This window comes from Nelumbo lutea, chromosome 1 (genome assembly GCF_056320005.1).
Source record: "Nelumbo lutea isolate HS-2025 chromosome 1, American lotus-T2T, whole genome shotgun sequence".
In the NCBI taxonomy this organism is placed as follows: Eukaryota; Viridiplantae; Streptophyta; class Magnoliopsida; order Proteales; family Nelumbonaceae; genus Nelumbo; species Nelumbo lutea.
In genome coordinates this window covers 148089602-148111427 of record NC_142684.1, presented here as the reverse complement: position 1 = coordinate 148111427, position 21826 = coordinate 148089602, and the positions used below count along the sequence as shown (strand labels likewise).

The 21826-nt window shown below is 38.5% G+C and overlaps 1 protein-coding gene across 5 annotated transcripts in view; it reads left to right on the top strand.

Moving 5' to 3' along the window:
* The first annotated feature begins 960 nt into the window (after positions 1–960).
* Positions 961–21826, top strand: part of LOC148878263 (Polynucleotidyl transferase, ribonuclease H fold protein with HRDC domain-containing protein) — a 31597-nt gene continuing 10731 nt past the window's right edge. For 2 of the 5 annotated variants that reach the window (XR_016101165.1, XM_088951671.1), the window contains exons 1-8: positions 961–1310; positions 1392–1633; positions 1712–1810; positions 4476–4559; positions 10189–10275; positions 11806–11926; positions 16801–16997; positions 17102–17140. Coding sequence is in view for 4 of the 5 variants with exons in the window: in XM_088951671.1 (XP_088807797.1) it covers positions 1088–1310; positions 1392–1633; positions 1712–1810; positions 4476–4559; positions 10189–10275; positions 11806–11926; positions 16801–16997; positions 17102–17140 (1092 nt within the window). In the remaining variant the exon portion in view is untranslated. The remainder of the gene's footprint in view (positions 1311–1391; positions 1634–1711; positions 1811–4475; positions 4560–10188; positions 10276–11805; positions 11927–16800; positions 16998–17101; positions 17141–21826) is intronic. The other 3 variants (XM_088951658.1, XM_088951678.1, XM_088951650.1) reach the window with 2 other exon arrangements.

The window sequence follows — 21826 nt, the reverse complement described above, 5'->3', positions numbered from 1 at the left end:
CGGATTCTTTCTGCTGTTTAGTGAAAGGTAGGAGGGTTCCTGTTGTGGGAAAGAAGATCTCCTAGTTGGCAGCACCGGTGCCAAACAAAGATGCTTAAAACCGAGTTCGGATTTGAGAGGCACAACGGTTATAAATACGTACAATGAGCACTTGAAAAATTTGTTGACACCTGTCCCTCAAAATCCCACTTTTGAAAAAGATTAAAACACATTTTTGACAGTTATTAAAATAATTATCAAGTGCTTATTTAAAATGATTACCTTTTTTTTTAAGGACAATCAGAATTTTATAGTTCTAAAATACAAGGAGAATGCATCATGACCATGAATTGATGCTAAATTCACGGGCAAGATATGGTTTATAAGGGGGAAAAGGCTAATAATAGGGGGCTGAAATTCAGAATTCTGCATTGTATGTATCGGCACTTCTCCATTTTTTTTATTCAATACCATGCATCATTAATAACTTCCCTTGATCCTTTCTTCCCTAAAAGTGCTGATTGCGGGATTCAATTCCACGAGAACAAACTAGGTAAGAGCCAGCCCTCGGTTGATTAAAGTGCTTATTTATGTTGTCCCTACTATACCCTGTCCTCTTAAAACCTCACACATACAGTGCCGTCGATACCAAACGCCTACATCACTTTACATGTTCTACTGTTCATTGCTCCAAATTCCAAAACCAGATCAACAGACGTCAAGTCCTCAATCAGAGATATCTGGGCACCGGTTATCGACATGATCCGTCCTTCCCGGGTTCGGATCCACGTACCTCTTAAGTCCACTGGTAGGATGGGTCCTACGGACCTAGGGTTGTAGTTGTCTGTCAACACCACTTAATCATAATCGTATTTATTGTCTTTAGAATCATACGTTGGATCAAAATCCTTTCCGGCGGTTTTCTAAACAGGCCTGCAGTCTGACCGTAGATATTTAAAGTGCCCTTTTCGGTAAAAGTATCTAGAGTGTCTACTTCTAACAGCTGCGGTGTTCGAAGTACAAACAACTAAAGATATCGAAGCGGCGAAGCGATACTCGTAGAGACTCTGAAGTCTGAGCTGAGCCGAGCTCCGAAAAAAAGAAAAAAATGGAAAAGGTGGAGAAGATCAAGTTCGTATTCACAGTAGCTTGCTTTGCTGCAATCTCATTCTTCGTCACCACAATTTATCGGAGACGTCGTAAACAGAAGTTTTCTGCAAATCTCTGCTACCTGGAGAAAGAGCAGAAGCCACAGAATACCTTCAAACGTTTATTGGCTGATAACTCATATATTCCATTCAAACACTTCAATCGAAACGAAAGACATGAAGGTACATTTCGTTTATCAGATTTAGGTGCATAAACCCTGGCTAATTTCACCAATGCTTCTTTACTTTATTTTATTTCTTCAGAGATGGCTTCAAACTCACATCCATATGAACAAGAGATTAGAGCTCTGTTGGAGAAACCTCCGGTTGAGTTCGCCTTCGTTACCGGTGAATTTAATTTAAAAATGAGTGGTTCTCATGTTTGGGTTGAGACGGAGTCTCAATTGAAGGAGCTTGTGGAGGTATTGAGGAACGAACGAGTTTTCGCAGTTGATACAGAACAGCATAGCCTGCGCTCCTTCCTAGGATTTACGGCTTTGGTGCAGGTATAATCCTCGATTCTATTACCTTTTTGGTACACTATATGAACCACTACATCTCATGCGTCCCTGAGTTTCGAACAGATTTCCACTCAGAAGGAAGATTATCTGGTTGACACAATCGCTCTCCACGATGTAATGAGCATCCTTCGCCCTGTTTTTTCTAATCCGAGTATTTGCAAGGTACTGAAGTTGCATAATGGATAGAGAAAACAATGGTTTTCCTTTTGCAGTGAAGTTAATTATTGTATTGTTTTTTATCCATTCCATGCTTGCTATGTATTGGCATTCTCTTGATTATGTAACTTGACCCTGGGAATCAAAGAAAATGAAATGATGTGCCTTTAAGCTCAATTTCGGAAGATCACAAATACAAATGTGTACAATATGAAACCTTATTTACTGTATTTCTAAACCTTGCATTTGCACTATACATATTTGTATTTGCACTCCTCCCAAACTGAACCTTAAATACAATTATTTTTCCCCTAAGGTGATGAAACGTTACCATCAGGATAGCAAAAAAATGGTGTCTAGTGCACTATTTAATCTGTCGTGCTGTCATGTATTTATTTAGCTATATTTGTTTGTAGATCCTTTTGTTCTAATTTAACATAACTTCTTGTTATTTTCCTTCAAAAAAAGAAAAAAGATGCATGTAAGGTTACCAAGTCCTGATTGGCATGAGATCCCCGCCTCCCGAAAACACAGTTTTGGCTGTAAAAGGGGCAAAAATATAACTAATATTTATGTTGAAAATGTCCATTTTACAGTGGAACAAACAGAGCCTTAGTAAACTCATTGGTGCTGCAATGTTACTGGTAAGAACTTGAACAATATTTGATTACATGCAGCATAGATATTGGCTCCCCCCCTCCCTCTTTGGGTTCTGTCCATCTTCAAATGTCTTAAGTCAATCATTTACTAAGTAGTGTATGTAAAGGGATTATGAAATTTAACTCTTTGATGATTCCTTTTTATACATGGAAAGTGGGGACTGGTTCGAGTATAAGGTTTTGGGAAGATGATTGGTTGGGGTTGGGAAATTCTGTGAAATCTGCTCAAGGTTATACAATCTGGGCAAGAAAGAAGTGCCTATTTCAGAATTCTATGAAGTAATTAATGGTACTGTGGTTTGGAATCCAAATTTCAGAAGACCTCTTTTTGATTGGGAGGTGGTTAGTGTTTGGAGCTGATTGCAAAGCTTCAGGCCTTGGAAATCAATCCCTCAGCTGCAGATATCAGATTATGGAAAGAGTGTAAGGATGGGAAGTTCACAGTCAAGTCAATGTATACGGCTCTGATCAGAAATCAGGTGGAGGCTGATCCAGTTAGAGGTGTTTAGGGGAAACCAGTGCCACCAAGGGCTGAAGCCTTTGCTTGGCTGATTGCTAGAGGTTGCATATTAACTCAGGACAACTTAAAGCTCGGAGGTTTTCAGTTTCCAACTAAGTGTGCACTGTGTTTTTCTGGAGAGAAAGATGTTCTTCACCTATTGCTTCATCGCAGCTTTACAACTCCAGTCTGGTCCTATTTCTTCAATCTGTTCAAGGTGGACATGTGCTCTATGTTAGATCCGACTGAAATCTTTAGTTGCTGGCCAAGAATCCAAGGTAGTATTAAAACTAAGATTTTATGGACATGTACTTCCCTTTGCTGTTTATTTGGAGATCTGGAAGGAAAGAAATAGAAGAATTTTTTAGGAGAAAAAGAAAAAACTGGAAGAGGTGGTGGTTGTCATTAGTTCGTCAGTTCTTGGTGTAAGTACATGTGGTTCTCTACATTCGTAATTGCAATGAAAGCATCAAACCAGAATAACGGAAGCACCTATGATAACACGAAAACCACCAAGGGCCTACGAGAAGCCCACAACTCATCCCAAGTTCACGATGAGCTCGAAGCCACCACGGACCTGCGGTGGACCAAGGGACCATCACACGACCGCAATGAGCCAAAGTCACTCACAACAGGACACCTAGCGAACTAAGAAAAACACGTCAAGCTAACTCTAACGTCATCCATGCCACGTCGATACAGGAGACCTGCGAGGGGAAGTAGCACACGTGCACTACGGTAATCCTTAGGCGAAAGGAAACTTCGTCCTAGAAAGATCCCTGTGATACATGACGAACCCTCAGCAGTGTCCTTTTGACAACTGACATCGGATTAAATATCCCCTTTCCAAATATTAATCAAACCCCTTTTGGCTCCTTCCCTTGAGAGCCTCGGGGTTCCCCCTATAAAACGGGGAATAAACTGTGATTGGCACACGATTCTATCAACTCTGAGACCTCTATTTACCTTCGCTACCTCCGACCTTTCTTCGTCCTTCAAGGAGATCACCACACTTAGCCTTATCACATCATCTACACTTGGTTTGGTACTGCTGCTTCTAGAGTTTCATGTTCTGTAGAAAGAAGACTTTGGTGCTGATTTTTGGACTTCTCTGAATTCATAAAAGGAGTTCTGATGTCTGTTTTGATCCTGAAAGTTTTGTTTTGTGGTTTCTGTTTTGTCTCACTTGTATTCTGGTGGGGGTGACATCTTGTCACCTAGTTTTGGTGCACTTGCTTCTTTTTAGCAATAAACTTTTTTTTCTTTATTTATCTTCAAAAAAAAAGGGTATCCACAATGACACTAAGAATGTTAGGAAGAGTAATTGTGATGTAAACCTTGGAAGTAATTTGATCAAACTGGAAACAATCATGAAAGACTAACATGCAGGAACGTTTTTGTTTTCGCACTTCATCTGTTCATCATTATTCACACATCGCTTTGAAGTTCATTCAGCACTAACTTATGACTTGTGTGACAACCATCTAATTATTGACATGTATTTCTTATGTAGGTCTTTCATGGTGCTGACAACGATGTCCTCTGGCTGCAGAGAGACTTCCACATATACGTGGTAAACTTATTTGACACTGCAAAGGTGAGCATTACTTTTCTGGTTCTGGCTTATCATATTTTGTATTACCACAACAATGTATTGTATTAGAGTTCCATTCCACCATGGTATGAAGAAACCTATATATCAAGAATCAAGGTTATTTGGTAATTAATATATTTATTTTTTTTGATAAATGGGTAACTAATATTATTTATTAGAGTTCCTTAACTGTTGTTTTGTCAAATATTACTGCTGTGCCCCTATAAATTAGCCAACTATTTGGGTAGATAGTTTTTTTTCCTGTATCAGAAATATCTTGTCCTCAGATCTGCGTATTGGTTTCCCTTCCAATAATAATAATAATAATATTAATAAAAAGACACAAATGGACGGGAATTCAAGGCAGGTGGGTTGGAGAAAACAGTTTTTTTTTTTTTTTTTTTTTTTTTTTTTTTTTTTTATGAATGAAAGTAGTTTTATTAAATCAGATATCAATAGTACAATCAGCCTAGGAGGCGGCACGAGATGTTACCCCCCCCCCCCCCCCCCAGGACTGAACCATATACACCAAAACTGCCCAGGCCTGAGGCACAATTACAAAGTAGCCCAAAATAGATCTTCCCTTGACACCCCTTGCTTGGCTAAAGAATCAGCCATTGCATTTGCTGATCTTCTGACCCACTGAAACATCATAGTCATATTCCTTGTCATCCATTTAACTTTCTTTAACAGATCCCTGTAGCCCCAACAGGCTGTTTCTGGGCTGATTAGCCATCTGTATACCTTGTACCGCTACTAGTAGCTCTGCCCTTACTGAATCGCCTTCACCCACTGGTCCTGAAAATAGAGACAACATATTGCTGTCTTTGTCTCTTAGAATCCCACCTATTCTCGATGGCCCTAGATTACCTTGGCAGCTACCATCAAAATTCAATTTTACCACACCATCCGGGGGGGGGATCCATTCAGCTTGTGATTTGATATTGGTGGACATTGTAGCAGCCACTGCAGCCCAATTTCTCCTTAAGTCATCAAAGGAGTAATCTGCCAACAAGTGTGAAGACTTTAACCATGAGATAGTCCTTGTCAATATGCATTCCTTGATTTCGGCAAGACTTCTTCCTTGTTCTTGAAATATTCTTGCATTTCTCTCCTCCCATACAGTCCACAACGTAGCGGCTCTAATACATTTCCACATTAGCTTCCCTCTTTTTGTTAATCTCCCTAAGGCAGTCGGAGTGAACAACAGTTTTACTTCAGAGGGCAAATTCCACCTGCACCCAAATAAAGAAGCAACCCAGTTCCAAATATTGGTAGCGAAAGAGCATGATATCAGCAAATGGTTACAGTCCTCACTCCTCACTTTACACAGAGAGCACCAATTAGGGGAAAGCACATAAAAGGTTTCTTCTTTTGCAAGTTTTCCACAGTATTGATCTTACCATAATAGGCTTCCCAACAGAACACAGCTACTTTGGGGGGAATTGGTCTTGACCATACCTCTTTAACGGGAAAGACCTGAGAGGAAGGGTTGGAGCAATTGAGCAAAGGGCTTTAAAGAAAGAAGCACAAGTGAATGAGCCAACCGTGGTTAAGGACCAGACTCTTTTATCCAGGTTAGGGGGGGTCCAAACACACCGAATCTAGAAGCAACAACAGCTCTGAAACGTAAAGAGATTCTTCATCCCTTAACCCTCTTCAAAACCCAAAATCCCAATTTAAGGCCAAAGGGCAAACCGAGGGGGAAAGGAACCAAGAAATGGGTTTCTTTTTAAAAAGGGAGATGGAATAGAGAGAAGGGAAACAGTCTTTTAGGGGTTGAGAGCTCACCCAAGTATCCTCCCAAAAAAGAATGGAGTTTCCGGAGCAAGCATCGTACCTTACAAAACTGAGGAACTTAGGGAGAATGCCAGAGGTAGCCTTCCAAGGTGTTGTGAGCAAAGCCCTTCGGGATACTCCCGCATCCCAACTTGATTCGGAACAACCATGGATACTTTTCACTACTTCATACCACAACCTCTCCCTCTCTTGGGCCACCTCCAAAGCCACTTACCTAAAAGAGCCTCATTCTTGCTCACCATGTTCCCTAATCCTAGACCTCCTTCTTCCTTACTCCGACACACCACCTCCCACCTAATCAAGTGATATTTTTTCTCTTCACCAGGTTCTCATAAGAAATCCCTCATTAGTTTTTCCAACCTCTTTGCCTCCCTTTTAGGAATTGTAAAGACTGATAGGAAATATAAAGGCAAGTTGGCTAAAGTTGCTTCAATCAAAGTAACTCTACCCCCCCTTGGAGATATAGTTTCTCTTCCAAGCTGCCAATCTTTTTTCGAATCTTTCCACCACCGGGTTCCAAAACCTACTTTCCTTTGGATTTGCACCTAAAGGAAGTCCTAGGTAGGATAGAGACCACTGAGAGCATGTGCATTCTAGCGAGGCTGCTATAGACTCCAACTCCTCTCTGTTCAAGTGAACTCCCACAACACAGCTCTTCTGAAAATTTACCTTTAAATTTGAGGCCCTCTCAAAGTGAGTTATTACATCCTTCAAATTCCTTACCTCCATCAAATCACAACCTTCACAAAAGATTATTATGTCATCTGCAAATTGAAGATGGGTTACTAAAACTCTGTCTCTACCTACTCTCCACCCTCTTAGAGATCCGACTCTTTCTACTTCTGAGAGGAGTCTACTGAAAGCATCGACAACTAAAGTGAAAAGGAACAATGACATAGGACCACCTTGTCTCAAACCCCTACTAGTTGGGAAAAAATCATTAACTACCCCATTGACTAGGATGGAATAATGGCAATTGGACAAGCAACCATTTACCCATTCGCACCATTTATCCCCAAACCCACACTTTCTCAGCACAAGTAGTAAGAATCCCCAATGCACCAAGTCATAGGCCTTTTCAAGATCAAGTTTGCAAACAAAACCTTGACGCCCTGATCTCCTCATTTCTTTTACACATTCATTTTCTATTAGAATCTGATCTACAATTTGTCTCCCCTGAACAAAAGCTCCTTGCGCTTGGCTGATAAGACAAGGAAGCACCTTTTTTATCCTCAAATGTAAGACCTTAGCCACAATCTTGTAAACACTAGTCACCAAACTAGTAGGTCTAAAATCCTTTGGATGCTTGGCCTCTTTCTTCTTGGGAATTAAAGCTAAAAAAGTTGCATTAATTCTACAACTCATAACTGGGTTATCCTCAAATTCCTTAAAGACCTCGATTACATCTTATTTGACTACATCCCAATAGTCTTGGAAAAAAAGCCATTGTAAACCCATCTAGCCCCGGTATTTTTGACCTGTCCATTGAAAAGACAACTTTTCTGATTTCTTCCTCAAAGTTCCTTTCTAGCCAGCTTCTACTCTCTTCTGGAAGCCTCTGCCAGGTAGCGCCTTGCAACACCACACTAGGTCTTAGGGGTCTCCTCAAAATGGATTTGAAGTGCTCAACAAAACAGTTGGCTATCCTCTCTTGGGTGTCAAAGACTATTCCATCCACTTCCAGTTTGGATACTAGGTTTTTCCTTATCCTTCTATTGGCTAGGTTATGAAAGAATTTAGTGTTCCCATCTCCTTCCTTAATCCATTTACATCTAGATTTCTGCCTCCAAGAAATTTCTTCTCTCAAAACAACTTCATCTAACTCTCTTTTTAGTTCCCATCTCCGATCTCTCTCCCGAGGGCTTATGGTTCTTTGAGATTCCTTTGCTTCCAATTCCTCTATTTGGGCCAAAAGAGAGGATTTCCTTTCTTCTATTCTCCCAAAATGCTCCCTATTCCACTCCTTAACATGTGCTCGCAATCTTTTAAGTTTTTTGTAGAATCTTACCCCTTTCCTCTTCACCCCCCTTAGGTCTTCTCTCCTTCATTCCTCAACTTTCTTCACGATGTCCGGGTGAGTCAGCCACATGTTCTCAAACATAAAAGGTCGGGGTCCTTGCCTAAAAGGTTCCTATCCTAAGCCAATGGGGCAATGGTCAGAAGTGACTCTCGGTAAAGCCCTAGTTATCAAGTCCGCCCACTTATTTTCCCAGCTTTCAGTGAAGAGGAATCTATCTAATTTGAAGAAGGTTGGTGTCTCCTAAAAGTTGGACCAATTATAGAGGGCTTGCAGCATTGGAAGTTCTTTTAACTCACAGTTATTAATAAAATCATTGAATCTCCAAATGCTGGTTTTGATGACCTGTTGGGGATTATTTGATTCATTCGTAAATCGGATTGCATTGAAATATCCCCCCAAGCACCACAGACCATCCCAAAGCCCTTGTATCCCATAAAGTTCTTCCCAAGAATCTTTCCTCTCTCTATAATTGCTTGGTCCATACACATTAGTTAGTGCCCAAGTAAATCCATCATCTACCATCCTGAATTTTAACGACACTGAAAAATTTCCTACTAGCTCCTCCACCACCTCTACAACATCCTCTCTCCAAAAAGTAACAATTCCCCTTGAAGCCCCCCAAGAAGGTGCTGACACCCAATTTATTCTTCTAGATTTCCAGATACTTCTTGCCCAACTTCTATCAATATCGGCTAGTTTGGTCCCCTGTAGCATCATTATATCCGGCCTTTCCCTTCTAAGGAGGTTCTTAATTAGCCTTCTCTTCCTAGCACTCCCCAGCCCCCTTACATTCCAACTAATGATTTTCGTGGATATAAAAGATTTGGCATCCCCTCTTGAGGTCAAGCCTCTACTTGGAGGCTTTCCTTCTCTCCCCTCTTTCGCTAAACTCCAAATTTTCTTCTATATCTAATGCCAACCTTTCCACCTCTGATCTTTTCTTCTTCTTTCGATTGTTAATTGTTCCAGATCTACTTAAGGCTGTTTTTGTTTTATTTTGCCTTTCTGGAAGTCCTTGGCTTTCCTCCACAGATTCCTCCGTTTGCCTATACTCCTCAAGGAGGGCACAAATCTGTCCCCAAATCCTCTCTAGTTCCTCCTCCTGCTTCTTTCCCATAACTGATTCATCCCCAGCTTTTTTGCTACTTTGAGCCCCTGTTTTTACTGAAACTTCTTGAACCCCACCCTGCCCTACCTCTTCCTCCTTTCTCTTATACTCCTCCAAAAACCTACAGATCTGATCCCAGATCTTCTCTAACTCCTCTTCCTGTAATTTCCTTCCCCTTTCCACTTCTTCTCGTCCTTAACCCTTCTTATCCCCATTTAAATATTTTCCACCCATGGTTGTTGAATTAAGTTGAGTTGCAAAAGTACCTGTTCCAGGTGGAAATCCCACATCAGTACCCTAAAACAAGTTGACAATATTACCTGAGAGGTTGTAGGAAGAGGCCAATGGATCTCGAGAAGCAAAACAAAGGGGCAAGGTCGCGTCTATTCCTTCCAAAAGAGGTGGCTGTGGGTCCCCGTTATGTTCAACCAATATTGTTTTAGTCCTTGCATTAGAATCTGCCTTTAGGTGTTGTCCCCTGATTGATACCTCTAGGTTGGAGAAAACAGTTCCCGACCAAAGATCATGAAGTTAACAGATAAACTTATGGTTATAACTTATATTGCCATTTCTTTCCATTTCGTAAAATGATGGATCATCTGGTTTAGAAGAATATTTTTCACCATGTTTTGGATACTTTACATTCACGTGACAACCAGCAATGTACTTATCCCTAATTTCATTGTTGATACTGGTCCTTGTAGGCATGTGAGTTGCTATCAAAACCGCACAAGTCTTTGGCATATTTACTTGAAACATATTGTGGTGTGATGACAAACAAAATGCTTCAGGTTAGTTGAGGTTGTTTAGCTTTTATGCAGTTCATTAATGTTATTGTTACCGCTGTCTCTTCTATAACTACATTATGAATATCCACATTTTGTTCTATAAATCAGGAAATGAAGCATGTGCGTCTTCTATTTTTCTCGTTACAAGTGTATGTACATGGTCCATGCTGCAAATGTGCATCTGTAGACAAGTTTGCACTGTGGGTGGGTTTTCAGTGTTAGGGTTCTATATTTGCAGGTGTTTATGTTGCTATTTATGTGATGTAAATGCATGTTTGTATTGGTGGGTGCTTTATGGATATGTTTATCTCTGCACTCTGCAGTAATTTCTAGTTCCTTTCAATATATCCACATTATTACAATTCCATTCAGCTTTTTTTATATTTATTTGGATTTCATGGAATATATTTATACTATTTTCTTTAATTTTTGTAAAAACATCTCTAATGTTTTTCAATTATATTTGTATTCTTATTGATAAAGAAAGATATTTATATTCCTCTCTCTCTCTCTCTCTCTCTCTCTCTCTCTCATTTGACTGGTAACGGATATGAATTTTATTAGAAATGTTACAGTGAAAGGATGTCACCATTCCCAAGAAAACAGAAATTAACAGAAAGAAGAACCAGCTCCATGTCTATTCTTCAGCATGTTTCTTCATACTTTTTTTTTACTGGAAACTTTAGCTTTTATTAATTGTGATGAAATAATGAATATAAACAATAAGTTCACACCTCTTGTTTGGGCCATCCTTACTGCCTATCCCTGCCTTAAGTTTTCTATTTATGTTTGCAAAACACCCCCAATATATATGGTCCCAACAGACCTCTTGCTCCGCTATTGTCTCGGGCATTGAGTTTGCTGACCTCTATGAGTAGCTGATTCCTACTTCCTTTCCTAACTGTTCAATTTCTCTCGTGGTGTTCCTGTACTGCTATTAACCTTTGATCCACTTTCCAGCCACCCTTTAACCACTTTGGAGTTTCTCTCAACTACAAGTCTCTTATCATTATGTAACCTAATGTGAACAAAATGAAGTGCTGGCCCTTAAATTATTTGTCACAGAGGGGGCAAGTCTGGATTTTTTCCCCCTTTTTTCCTTATAGGAAGGATGATATGGATGTCACAATTTCACATTCATAGATGTCCTTGGATGTATAAGTATGCATTTATGCATATATGTTTTTTATCAATAACAACAATTTCATTAATCAGTCTGTAAATATGGTACATAAAGGGAGATAAAATTTCTAAACTCCCCCTACTGAGGCCAAACCCCCAGACAAAGTCTGAAATTACAACTGAGCCCAAAATAAAACTTCCCTACCCACCCCCAGCTTTGCTAACTAATCAGCAAATGGGTTAGCAGATCTCTTCACCCATCTGAACTTCACTTTCCATGTCCTTGACCAGCCACTTAAACCTTTTCCCTTCATTGCTATACCCCCATATGATTATGCATATTAAAAGCAATATGTAGTAATTCAAAACTTGACATTGTTAGGCGTTGTTTTATTTTTCTCTCAATTACAGCGTGAAGACTGGAGGATGCGACCACTATCAGAAGAAATGGTACAATATGCTCGTGTGGATGCTCACTACCTGCTGTATATTGCCAATCGTCTTGCCACTGAACTTAAGTCACAGGTTACTGGTATGCCATTGAAATGTCTTTGTTTAAAAGAATGCTAATTTTTATCTTTATTATTGCTAAAAAATTAAGTTATTTATTAAGTGATAAAATTATCAATTAGTTTGACAGACTATGTAAGATGCCATATGTTGCAGATATTTTCTGGATTGAGATATCTAAAAGAAAACAATGCATAAAAAAGATACATCTATAGGCAAGAAATACAAAATATAAATATTCTAAGCAAAATCTATCGATTTACATTGCTGTAAGGCAAGGATGCTCATATTCCTGGACCTACTTGTTACCTTTAACCAGTAAGCTGTGCTAGGATAAAAAAGTTTATTTAGAATATTTGATATATGTATTTTTTGGGGCTAAGGTGATTCTAAACACAAATGGAAGTATTTACAAGTGTTTAACATGAAATGAAGTATTTCTGCAATGAGATTTAGGCAATTTACTGGACAGCTTTAAATCGTTCTCTCTCTCTCTTTTTTTTTTTTTTTTTTTTTAAATCAAACTTAAGTTCTTGTATTTCTAACATGTTGTGGGTGTTTACTTCTCTAGCATTAGAAAATTAGCTTAGATGAAATGGGCTTTAGATGTATTTTTTCAGTTGATTAATGTAGGCAATTATTTTATAAAAAAATGTAAGCAATTAAGATATGGTAAACATAGTTTATTTCTTTCGAAGATTGGGACCCTGATGATTGAGCAACGTGCAGTTAAATCCCCAGAAGAGAAACTCTAGAATCTGGTTGGGAGAGAAGTCAGGATGCTTTTCTACCAAATACTGTTACAATTTGCTGCTTGACTCCCTTCAAGAGTGTTTCCCAGCCTTGGATTTGGAGAGCTAAGGTCCCACCCAAGACATTTTCTTTTTGTGGTCTGCTACCTGGAAAAGAATTCAAACAGCGGATCAGTTACTGAAGAGAGGCATGGTTGTTGATCCCCCATGCATCCTCTGTGGTGAAGCCCCAGAATTGGCCAAAACCTGATACTCCATTTGGAGCCATTTCATGAGAACTTTAAAAGATATTGGCTAGTCCCTCAAAGCTTGGATGTGTTACTGCCCTCATAGAGGGTGCCAGGGTTCTCAGAGAAAGGAAAGATCTTATGGGAACAGGTTCCTTTGCAGTCTGTTGGAATGCTTGGAGAGAACAGAATGGCAGGATTTTTCAGAGCAAAAGGTCCTCTGTAGAGGAGGAGGTCATTAGCCATGCTGAATGTACACGGGTCGGTTCGGTTCAGTTTTATATAGTTTTTCTAACCAAACCGAAAGTGTCGGGTTGAATTTTATACAAACCAAAACCAACCACTTAACAATCAAACCAACTGAAAAATAATGTTCGCAATATAGTCAGTTTAATAGGTTTCTATCGGACTGATGGAAATATAAAACTTTTACACATGATGGTGCTGATTAATGGGACAAATCTTGATAGAAAAAAACAATAATAAATATAGAGACTGATGCAGACAAGATTGACTTGCGCCACAGACCTTTCATGGTCTAGGACCCTAGGATCTCTTTAATGGCCTTTTGCTTTTTCACTTTTGTGGGATTTTGAGCTTTTTTAAAATTTGAGAAGTGGGAGGCGGCAGCTGAAAGAAGTCAGATTACCAAAAGGGAAAAGAAAAAGTAAACAAAACTTCACAGGCATGGAGGCTAGAGACTAGGTTGTAGTTATATATGAGATATAAATGTAACCAGCCAGTTCGGTTGCAGTTCATTTTACAACATAAGAACCCTCAACTGAATCAAACAGTCGGGTTTTACAACTTTTCAAACTGAAACTGACTGAACTTATTTGAGAACCACCCAAATTGGGTTAAGTCGGGCCGGTTTGCTTGGTTCTTACCCTTTTGTGAGCAGCCCTAGTGGGCAAAGGTGCTGGATAAGTTTACTGCTGTGGATGTTGATGCCTTCAATGATGGGTGGTTTTCTGTTATTTTTGACAGAAGTGAAAATTGGCTTTTTGTACATGCTATACTAATATATCTGAACTGTGTACCTTTTTGTTTTTGTATATTTGATGAAAGCTCCCTTGGTAACCTGGAACCCTCAGGTGTAGGAGGAGTCTTTAGAGACGGGGAAGGCAAAATTCTGGCTCTTTTTTTTTTTGGCTCTTTTTGTACATGCTATACTAATGCCTTCAAGGTCTGAGACTGGCTAAACAGATGGGACTACACCAGATTGAAGTGGAAGGGGATTCAAGATTAGCAATAGACTGGATGAAATCTGGAACAACAGGGAAGCTATGAGAGAAGTCTGGTGCCTTACAAGGGAAATTGAAGCAAACTTCCAATGGGTTAGAAGAACAGCAAATGGCTTGGTTGATGCTCTAGCCAAACAAGGATCAAACAGGAGTGAACTTTTCTGGGCTGCTTTTAACAGTGGTTATGAATGTGGGTTCAGCATTTCAGCTTTGGGATGCTGGAGTTGTAATATCTTGTTAATTTCTTAATGAAAGTTACCATTTCCTATAAAAAAATACATTTTACCACTTATAAAAAAAAGGTCAGGACCCTGAATACTGATAAAAAAAGGTAAGTACCCTGTTTTCCATTAGGCTATGCTTAGTCGATAGTCACGCCCCCTGTTTTATTTTAGGAGTGATGATAATTGTACTTGCAGTTCTTCACTTCTCCATCTTAAATAAGATCCTCTGTATTGATCCAAAGATGAAAATAAAAGAGGGTTGGATAATATTTGGAATAAATGCTATATATTCAGGCTTTACTCAATTGGATCATTGAATTTTTGAAAACTAAATCTGAGATTTAGTATAAACAATCAATAGTTTGGAAGTTTTACTAAAACCAAATTTACTAAAGTTGCTGATCTGATTGTTTAGAAAGCACAAATTTTCAGCATAAGAAAACAGGGAAGTTGAAGAGGTTAAGCCCTTGATTCTAGCCATTGAAGGTTACCCTGTGAATGCTATCTGTTGGAGCAAAGGATGCAGCCTAGGACCTTGGGACCTTGCTCATTTTATGGATCAAATAAGGGAAATATTCTTAGGGGGAGCTTCGTTCGGTGGCCAGTGGCATTACAAAGGTAGGAGTGGAAGGGTTTTCTTGTAGCATCAGCAGTTCTCTGTCTACTCAGCTTTTTGGTTAAGGGATGGAGCTTCAAAGTAAATTTTGTGTATTCCTGTACTACCTCTGGTGTATACATCCTTTTGTTCTTAATAAATCACATGCTACTCTCTTCTGAAAGAAGAAGACAAAATAGGTCAAGGGTTAAGGAAGATAAAATAATAAATCAAGATAGAAAAACAAGGAACTGTGATTTTGTATTGGAAGGTTAGTTTGTTAGAAATCAGATGTATTGAGGTGTGGTGGACAGGAGAGGGGAGTTGTAAATTTTGTATTGGGTAGGTTAGTTGAGTCTAACTAACCTATGGACTAATGATGCTTTGTACTTAACTTTGTACTTTCCTGGGTGATTAATAAAATTTTATTAGTTACTGAAAAAAAAGGCAAGGAAGAATCAACGGAGAAATAATGTCTCACCATTTTGGAAATCCTAAAGTTGGAGCTGATAAGTTTAGCAGATATAAAAGATGGAGGTGTACTACTCAGCGTTCAACATTCCTTGGTTCAGTGAAGAAAGATCTATCTTTTGGATGAAAAGTGGAAACAACTCTAGTGATATCTGCTGAAGTTTATTTTATCAATTGGGTGAAATATGCTGAAAAGGTAAGGTGAAAAGGTAAGCATCAAGTGCCATGGATCTATACGCATGCTTTTAGGGAAATAGAGAACATGTCACAGGAGCTGAATATTACCTTCAATTGGGTAATATGGACTGCAAATGGGATGGCAGACACTCTAGCAAAACAAGGGGTCTATAGACAGCAGATGTTTTAGGCACTACTGTATCTTTTTTTTTTTTTTTGATAGGTTGGCACTACTGTAACTTTGTTCTAGAAAAATTAGGCAGCAATTGTTTTTTTGGATAGGTTGGCTAATGTCTTATTGGAGGGCTGAAACCAATATGTTGTACCATTCAGTTTTCACCATTTAATTTAATTAATAAGAATATAAGATTTATTTTTGCTGATAAAAAAGGTAGGGTAATTACCCTTTTCAGCTTCCAGTTGAATTAGAAATACAAATCCATAGAAAATAGCTTCATTAAATACTAACTTATGACAAACACTTACTTAAGTGCCATAAAGATTCTGTTTTGTTCTTTTCGATGTATAACATTTTGTACTGCTAAAAATATGTACTTACCAGCTATACCTGCATATTTTTGTATATGCCTTTAGGCTATTCTTACTATTAATACTATGACTTATACATGACAAAAGAAAGATTCCATATAGTTTGTACTTTCTACTTAATTACATGATATTTATACAATGACTTGTCATTTGACATGTGCTTTGTGTAGTCTGAGCATATCTTTGCCAAAGTTGGAATTGGGAAAGAAATTTTGGACTTTTTGTTTGTTAATTTAATTATTAAAGCAGATTCTTGTTATATTTTTTGGTCTTTTGTGTATATTGGATTTATAGCTCATGCAGTTTTTGTATTATACTTGTTGCATAGGGCACTGTTTTGGGTGATCCCCCCACTGTCTTTTCTGTTATCTCTTTTATTTTTTTTCCTTTCTGTAACTTCTTTATACTTCTTAAAAAGAAAATTGCTCACATTCACAAGTCATATCATACTTGCATCATGTCATCTTGGGGGTTGGATAGCTAATTCACGGGTATTGAAGTTAAGCTGTTTCAGCTTGGGTGGTCCTGTTTGTATCTCTTTTCATGCATTATTTTCCTTTTGAAGTCCAAATCTCATTGTTTCCCTTTAGTGTGTATGTTGTTATTATTTTCCTTGGGATTCTTCATCCATTTTCATCATAGCCTTATATTTCTGAGATATCAATTTGTCAGAAAATTCAGCTTGTCTCGATGATAAATTCCATTTTGTTCTCGAGGCTAGCCGGAGGTCAAACATGGTCTGTTTGCAGCTTTATGTGAAAGAGATTGAAGCTTCTCCTGGAGATTCTGCTGCATCATCGATATGTTCACGTCATTTGAATGGACAAGGTTTCTTGTCAAGTTGTGAAATCAAGGTATGCCAAGTATTCTTTGTTGTTCTATGGTTGCATCTCTGTGAGTAGTTGTTCTTTCTGAACTACTATACTAAACACTGTAATGGGTGTTTTTTCAATTTCAGGAACTTGTGAGGCAATTATGCACATGGCGAGATTTAATGGTTAGTCATAGTGTACTCATAAATGCAAGTCTCATGATTAAGGACTCACCTTTACTACCATGGGACAATCAAAGCTTATCACACTTGTTAAAGGGAGCTTCTATCCATTTCCAAAAGAACTTTGGTATTTTCAAAAACCATAAGATACTTTTTGAGATACTTGATATTTTGAACAGTAATGGATAAAAACATTAATTTGTTAACAGATATTATACATCTAACAAGAAATATGTATATAAGTTTTTTCATTCTTTTATCATAACCAATAAAACTTAACATTTGTTACTGATAAAAAAAAAAACTTTTTGGTCTTTTTGTATGGAGTGCCTTGGTTTTAGTGCTTTTCCTTCTAGGTGTATAGTTCCTGGCTGTACATGATGCATACATGGTCTATGCATGTAAACATGATCTTTTACAATGGAGAAATATAATACAATACTTTACCTTACTCTTAAAACAAAAGAGTAAATAAAAGATGCCAATGTCCTCATTGTCATATTTTCCGTATTTCTAACCTTCGTTGGAGAACAAAAAACAGCAATTTTGTTCCACAAAAAGTTGAAGAGACTGAGAGCAAGGATTAAAGAGTGGAATCGGGAGCATTTTGGAAGGGTAGAGGATCAAAAGAATATTTTTTGGAGAACAAAAAAGATCTCTCATGGAGGCAAAAGTCAAGACACAAATGGATCAAAGAAGGGGACAGCAATACAAAATTTTTCCATGCGTTGGCTAATGGGAGGAGAAGAAAAAAATTGTGGCCAAATTAGAAGTGGATGGGGAGGAAGTCACAAATCAAGATGAGATAGAAAAAGTGTTAGTGGATCACTTTAAATCAATTGCAGGGAAGCCTCTGAATAATAGATTAAGGATGGAAGGTCTAGATTGGCCCAAGTTGTCTGAAGAGCAAGCAAGCTGGTTAGGAGTTTTGAAGAAGAGGAAACTAGGCATGCAGTGTTTTCAGTGGATATATCCAAAGCCCCTGGACCAAATGGCTTCACCATGGCTTTCTATCAAGACTGTTGGAATGTGGTAAGGGAAGACCTTTATGCTGTGTTTAAGGAATTTGAAGTTAATAGAAAAGTAAGTCCTGGAGTTAATGCCACTTTCATAGCTCTAATCCCTAAGAAGAAAGAAGCAAAAAATCCTAAAGATTTTAGGCCGATTAGTTTGGTGACTAGCATTTACAAAATCCTGGCTAAAGTATTATTCTTGAGGATTAAAATAGTGCTACCCTTCATCATTAGTCAAGCCCAGGGAGCTTTTGTGCAAGGGAGACAAATAACAGATCAAATTCTAATAGCAAATGAATGTGTGGAGGATATGAGAAAGTCCGGAAAGCAAGGTTTTGTTTGTAAGCTGGATTTAGAAAAGGCCTATGATCTTGTGGATTGGAGCTTCTTATTAGAGGTCCTAGGGTGTTGTGGGTTTGGAGTTAGATGGTGTAATTGGATAAAGGGCTGCATAAGTTCTTGCCACTTTTCAGTCTTGGTTAATGGGGTAGTCAAGGATTTCTTCTCAGCTTTTAGAGGGTTAAGGCAAGGTGACCCCCTTTCCCCTTTTCTTTTTACCCAAGTTGCAGATTTTTTAGTAGTTTGATTTCTAAGGCAAACAGGGAAGGTGTAGTGAGAGGTTGGAGGATAGGAAGGATCAGGATTAGGGTGACCCATTTACAGTTTGCTGATGACCTAATAATTTTTTGTGAAGGGGGTGATGGGAGAACAGTAAGTAATCTCAAATCTTTGATAAAGCGCTTTGAGAGAGTATCAAATCTAAAAATAAACTTGGAAAAGAGCTGCGTGGTGGGAGTGAATCTGGATGAGAGGACTATTGAGTCGGTGGCTGAGTTTTTAGGTTGTCCCATTTCCTATTGGCCTTTACATTTTTTAGGTCTTCCCTTAGGAGCCAACCCTTAGGAGAGCACCTTTTGGGCCCTGGTTCTAGAAAAGTTTGAGAAAATGTTAGCCTTGTGGAAAAGGAACTATATTTCTTTAGGAGGTAGAGTTACTTTACTGAGAGCTTCCTTAGCAAATCTGCCGATTTATTATTTCTCTGTGTTTAGGATTCCTGTTAGGGAAGCCAGGAAATTAGAGAAATTAATGAGAAATTTTCTTTGGGAGCCAGGGGAGGAAAAAATGATCACTTAATAAATTGGGGAATAGTGTGTAGGAGGAAAGAGGAAGGTGGGTTGAGACTGGGGAATTTAGTTTTGAAGAATAAAGCACTCCTAGGAAAATGGTTGTGGAGATGGCCCTTAGAACAGGAGAGACTTTGGCATGAGGCGATAGATAGTATACATGGCAGTTCAGGAAATGGATGGGATGTTGGTGTATCGCATCAAGCCACTCTGGCAACTCCTTGGAAAGCAATTCAGCGTATTCTTCCTCTTTTCCTCAACTGTATCAGGTATGATGTCAATTCTAGTACTTCTGTTTTGTTCTGGGAAGATATCTGGGTGGGCAATTCTGCCCTTAAGGACAGTTTCCCTTCCCTCTATTCCATTTCTTGCTACAAGGGTAAAACAATGTCTCACTTTCTTCCAACATCTGATCCCCATATTCTTTGAGTTGGGACTTTGGATTTCGTAGGGGTTTGAGGGATCATGAACTCTCCTGTGTCTCAGACCTTTCGTCACTACTTGAAAGTGTTTTTCTGGACCCTTCTAGTTCTGATGTGAGACTTTGGTCTCCAAACCCAAAAGGTTACTTCACATGTGCTTCCTTCTTTAAGTCTCTTTGCTCTCCCTTGGGACAAGTGGGTTTTCCAGCTAAAGAGATTTGGTCTAAACCTGTACCTCCTAAAATTATTATGTTTTGCTGGGAGGTGTTTTATAGGAAAATCAACACTTCAGACTTATTGCAGAAGAGAAGGCCTTCTATGTGTTTGTCTCCTAATTGGTGTGTACTATGCAGGGCTAATGGTGAGGATTGCTCTCACTTATTTTTAACATGTTCTTTTTCTGTTGCTTTTTTGGGGTTGGATCTTTGCTTTGTTTGGTTACAGATGGAATTTGACCACAGCCATAGATCAGATCTTTGATCCTTCTTTGTGTGGCCCACAAAAATTGGTAAAACAATGTGGAGGAGCATTAGAGCTGCTGCTTTGTGGACAATTTGGGAAGAAAGATATGCGAGGATATTCCAAGAGGAGAGAAATGTTCAGAATGTAAAGGATTGCATTATGACCAGGGCAATCCATTTGTTGAGATCATTAGATTCCTTTAAATTATATTCCTTTGATGACATGTGGAGGAACTGGATGGCTGTGGCTAGTAGCAGTAGCAGAGAACAGGGTACCAGATGTGTGGGTACCTCCTTCAGAAGACTGGACAAAGCTGAATTTTGATGGTAGCAGCTAAGGAAATCCGAGTCCATCAGGAATTGGTGGGGTGTTGAGAGATAAAGATAGTAATATATTGGCTTTATTCTCAGGCTCCGTGGGTATAGGAGACTCTATTAGAGCTGAGCTTCTAGCAGCTGTACAAGGAATTCAGATTGTGGACCAGTTAGGAGTTCAAAATTTGATTATTGAAGGAGACTCCAAAGTTGTTGTGGGTTGGTTAAAAAATCCAGATTCAGTGATTTGGTGCTACAGGGATATTATGAGGAAAGCTAAGTGGTTCTCAAGGAACATGAATGTTAATTTATCAGTGGGTGGGTAGAACAGCTAACACCATAGCAGATGGGTTAGCTAAACAAGGGGTATCAAGGGAACGTTTATTCTGGGCAGCTTTATAAATTTTTTGTTACTAGTCTGAGTTAGTACATTGTTGTTGTTGTGGAGAGGCACGTGCCTCTCCTTTGGGCAGGCTGTATTGTAATATCTTTTTGATCTTCTTGAATAAAATTTCAATCATTTATCAAAAACAAAAAAAAAAAAAACAAAAAACAAAAAACAGCAATTTTGGAAAGGATTGAGAAATAGATGAAGTAAATTTAAGAACTGAGTAAAAGTTGGAACTGAGGGTTGGATAATGATCAACTGTAAGCTGGTGGTAGAAGAAACTCAAAGTCTCAGAGGTTGTGTATCAATATCTGGTCTTCAAGTTCAAATTATGTATGATAAATGATGTGAAAACAGAGGGGATTTTGTTAGAAGAGACCCTTCTTTTTCTTTATTTAAAAAAAAATGCATGGTCACCCGTCACTGATGTAAAACAGTGATGTAATTCTGACACAAAAAAAAAGAAAAAAAAATGCATGGCCACTAACATAAAATATAATATTTGAATGGCCAAGCTCACTGACTGAAAAATTCTCTTCCCTGGAATTTATCTGTTTTCCTATCTTATTGAACAAAATAAATTGCAGGATTCACTTTTGCTACTATTATTTGTCATTTGTGACCATCCTACTTTTTATCAATAACAAGAATTTCATTAATAATCAAAAGGTAAAACAGAGAAATACAATTATCTAGTGGACAAAAAGGAGTAAAGGACAAGGCTGAAGGAGCTTAAAGAAGAAAAGATTGCATATCTAACAAATCTAGTCCATGTACGACCAGGGAACAAAGAAATACCAAAATATGCAAAAGAAAAAGTTTGGGGGACACCTGATCTTTTCCTACTTGTTGTCCATACTCCGTAGAAGGTCTTTAAAAGAACAAACTTAGATGATGTCTCAGATATTGTGTTTTTTAGGAATTTTCGAGTTTATGCGTCTTTCTTAATTTATGATGATGAAACGT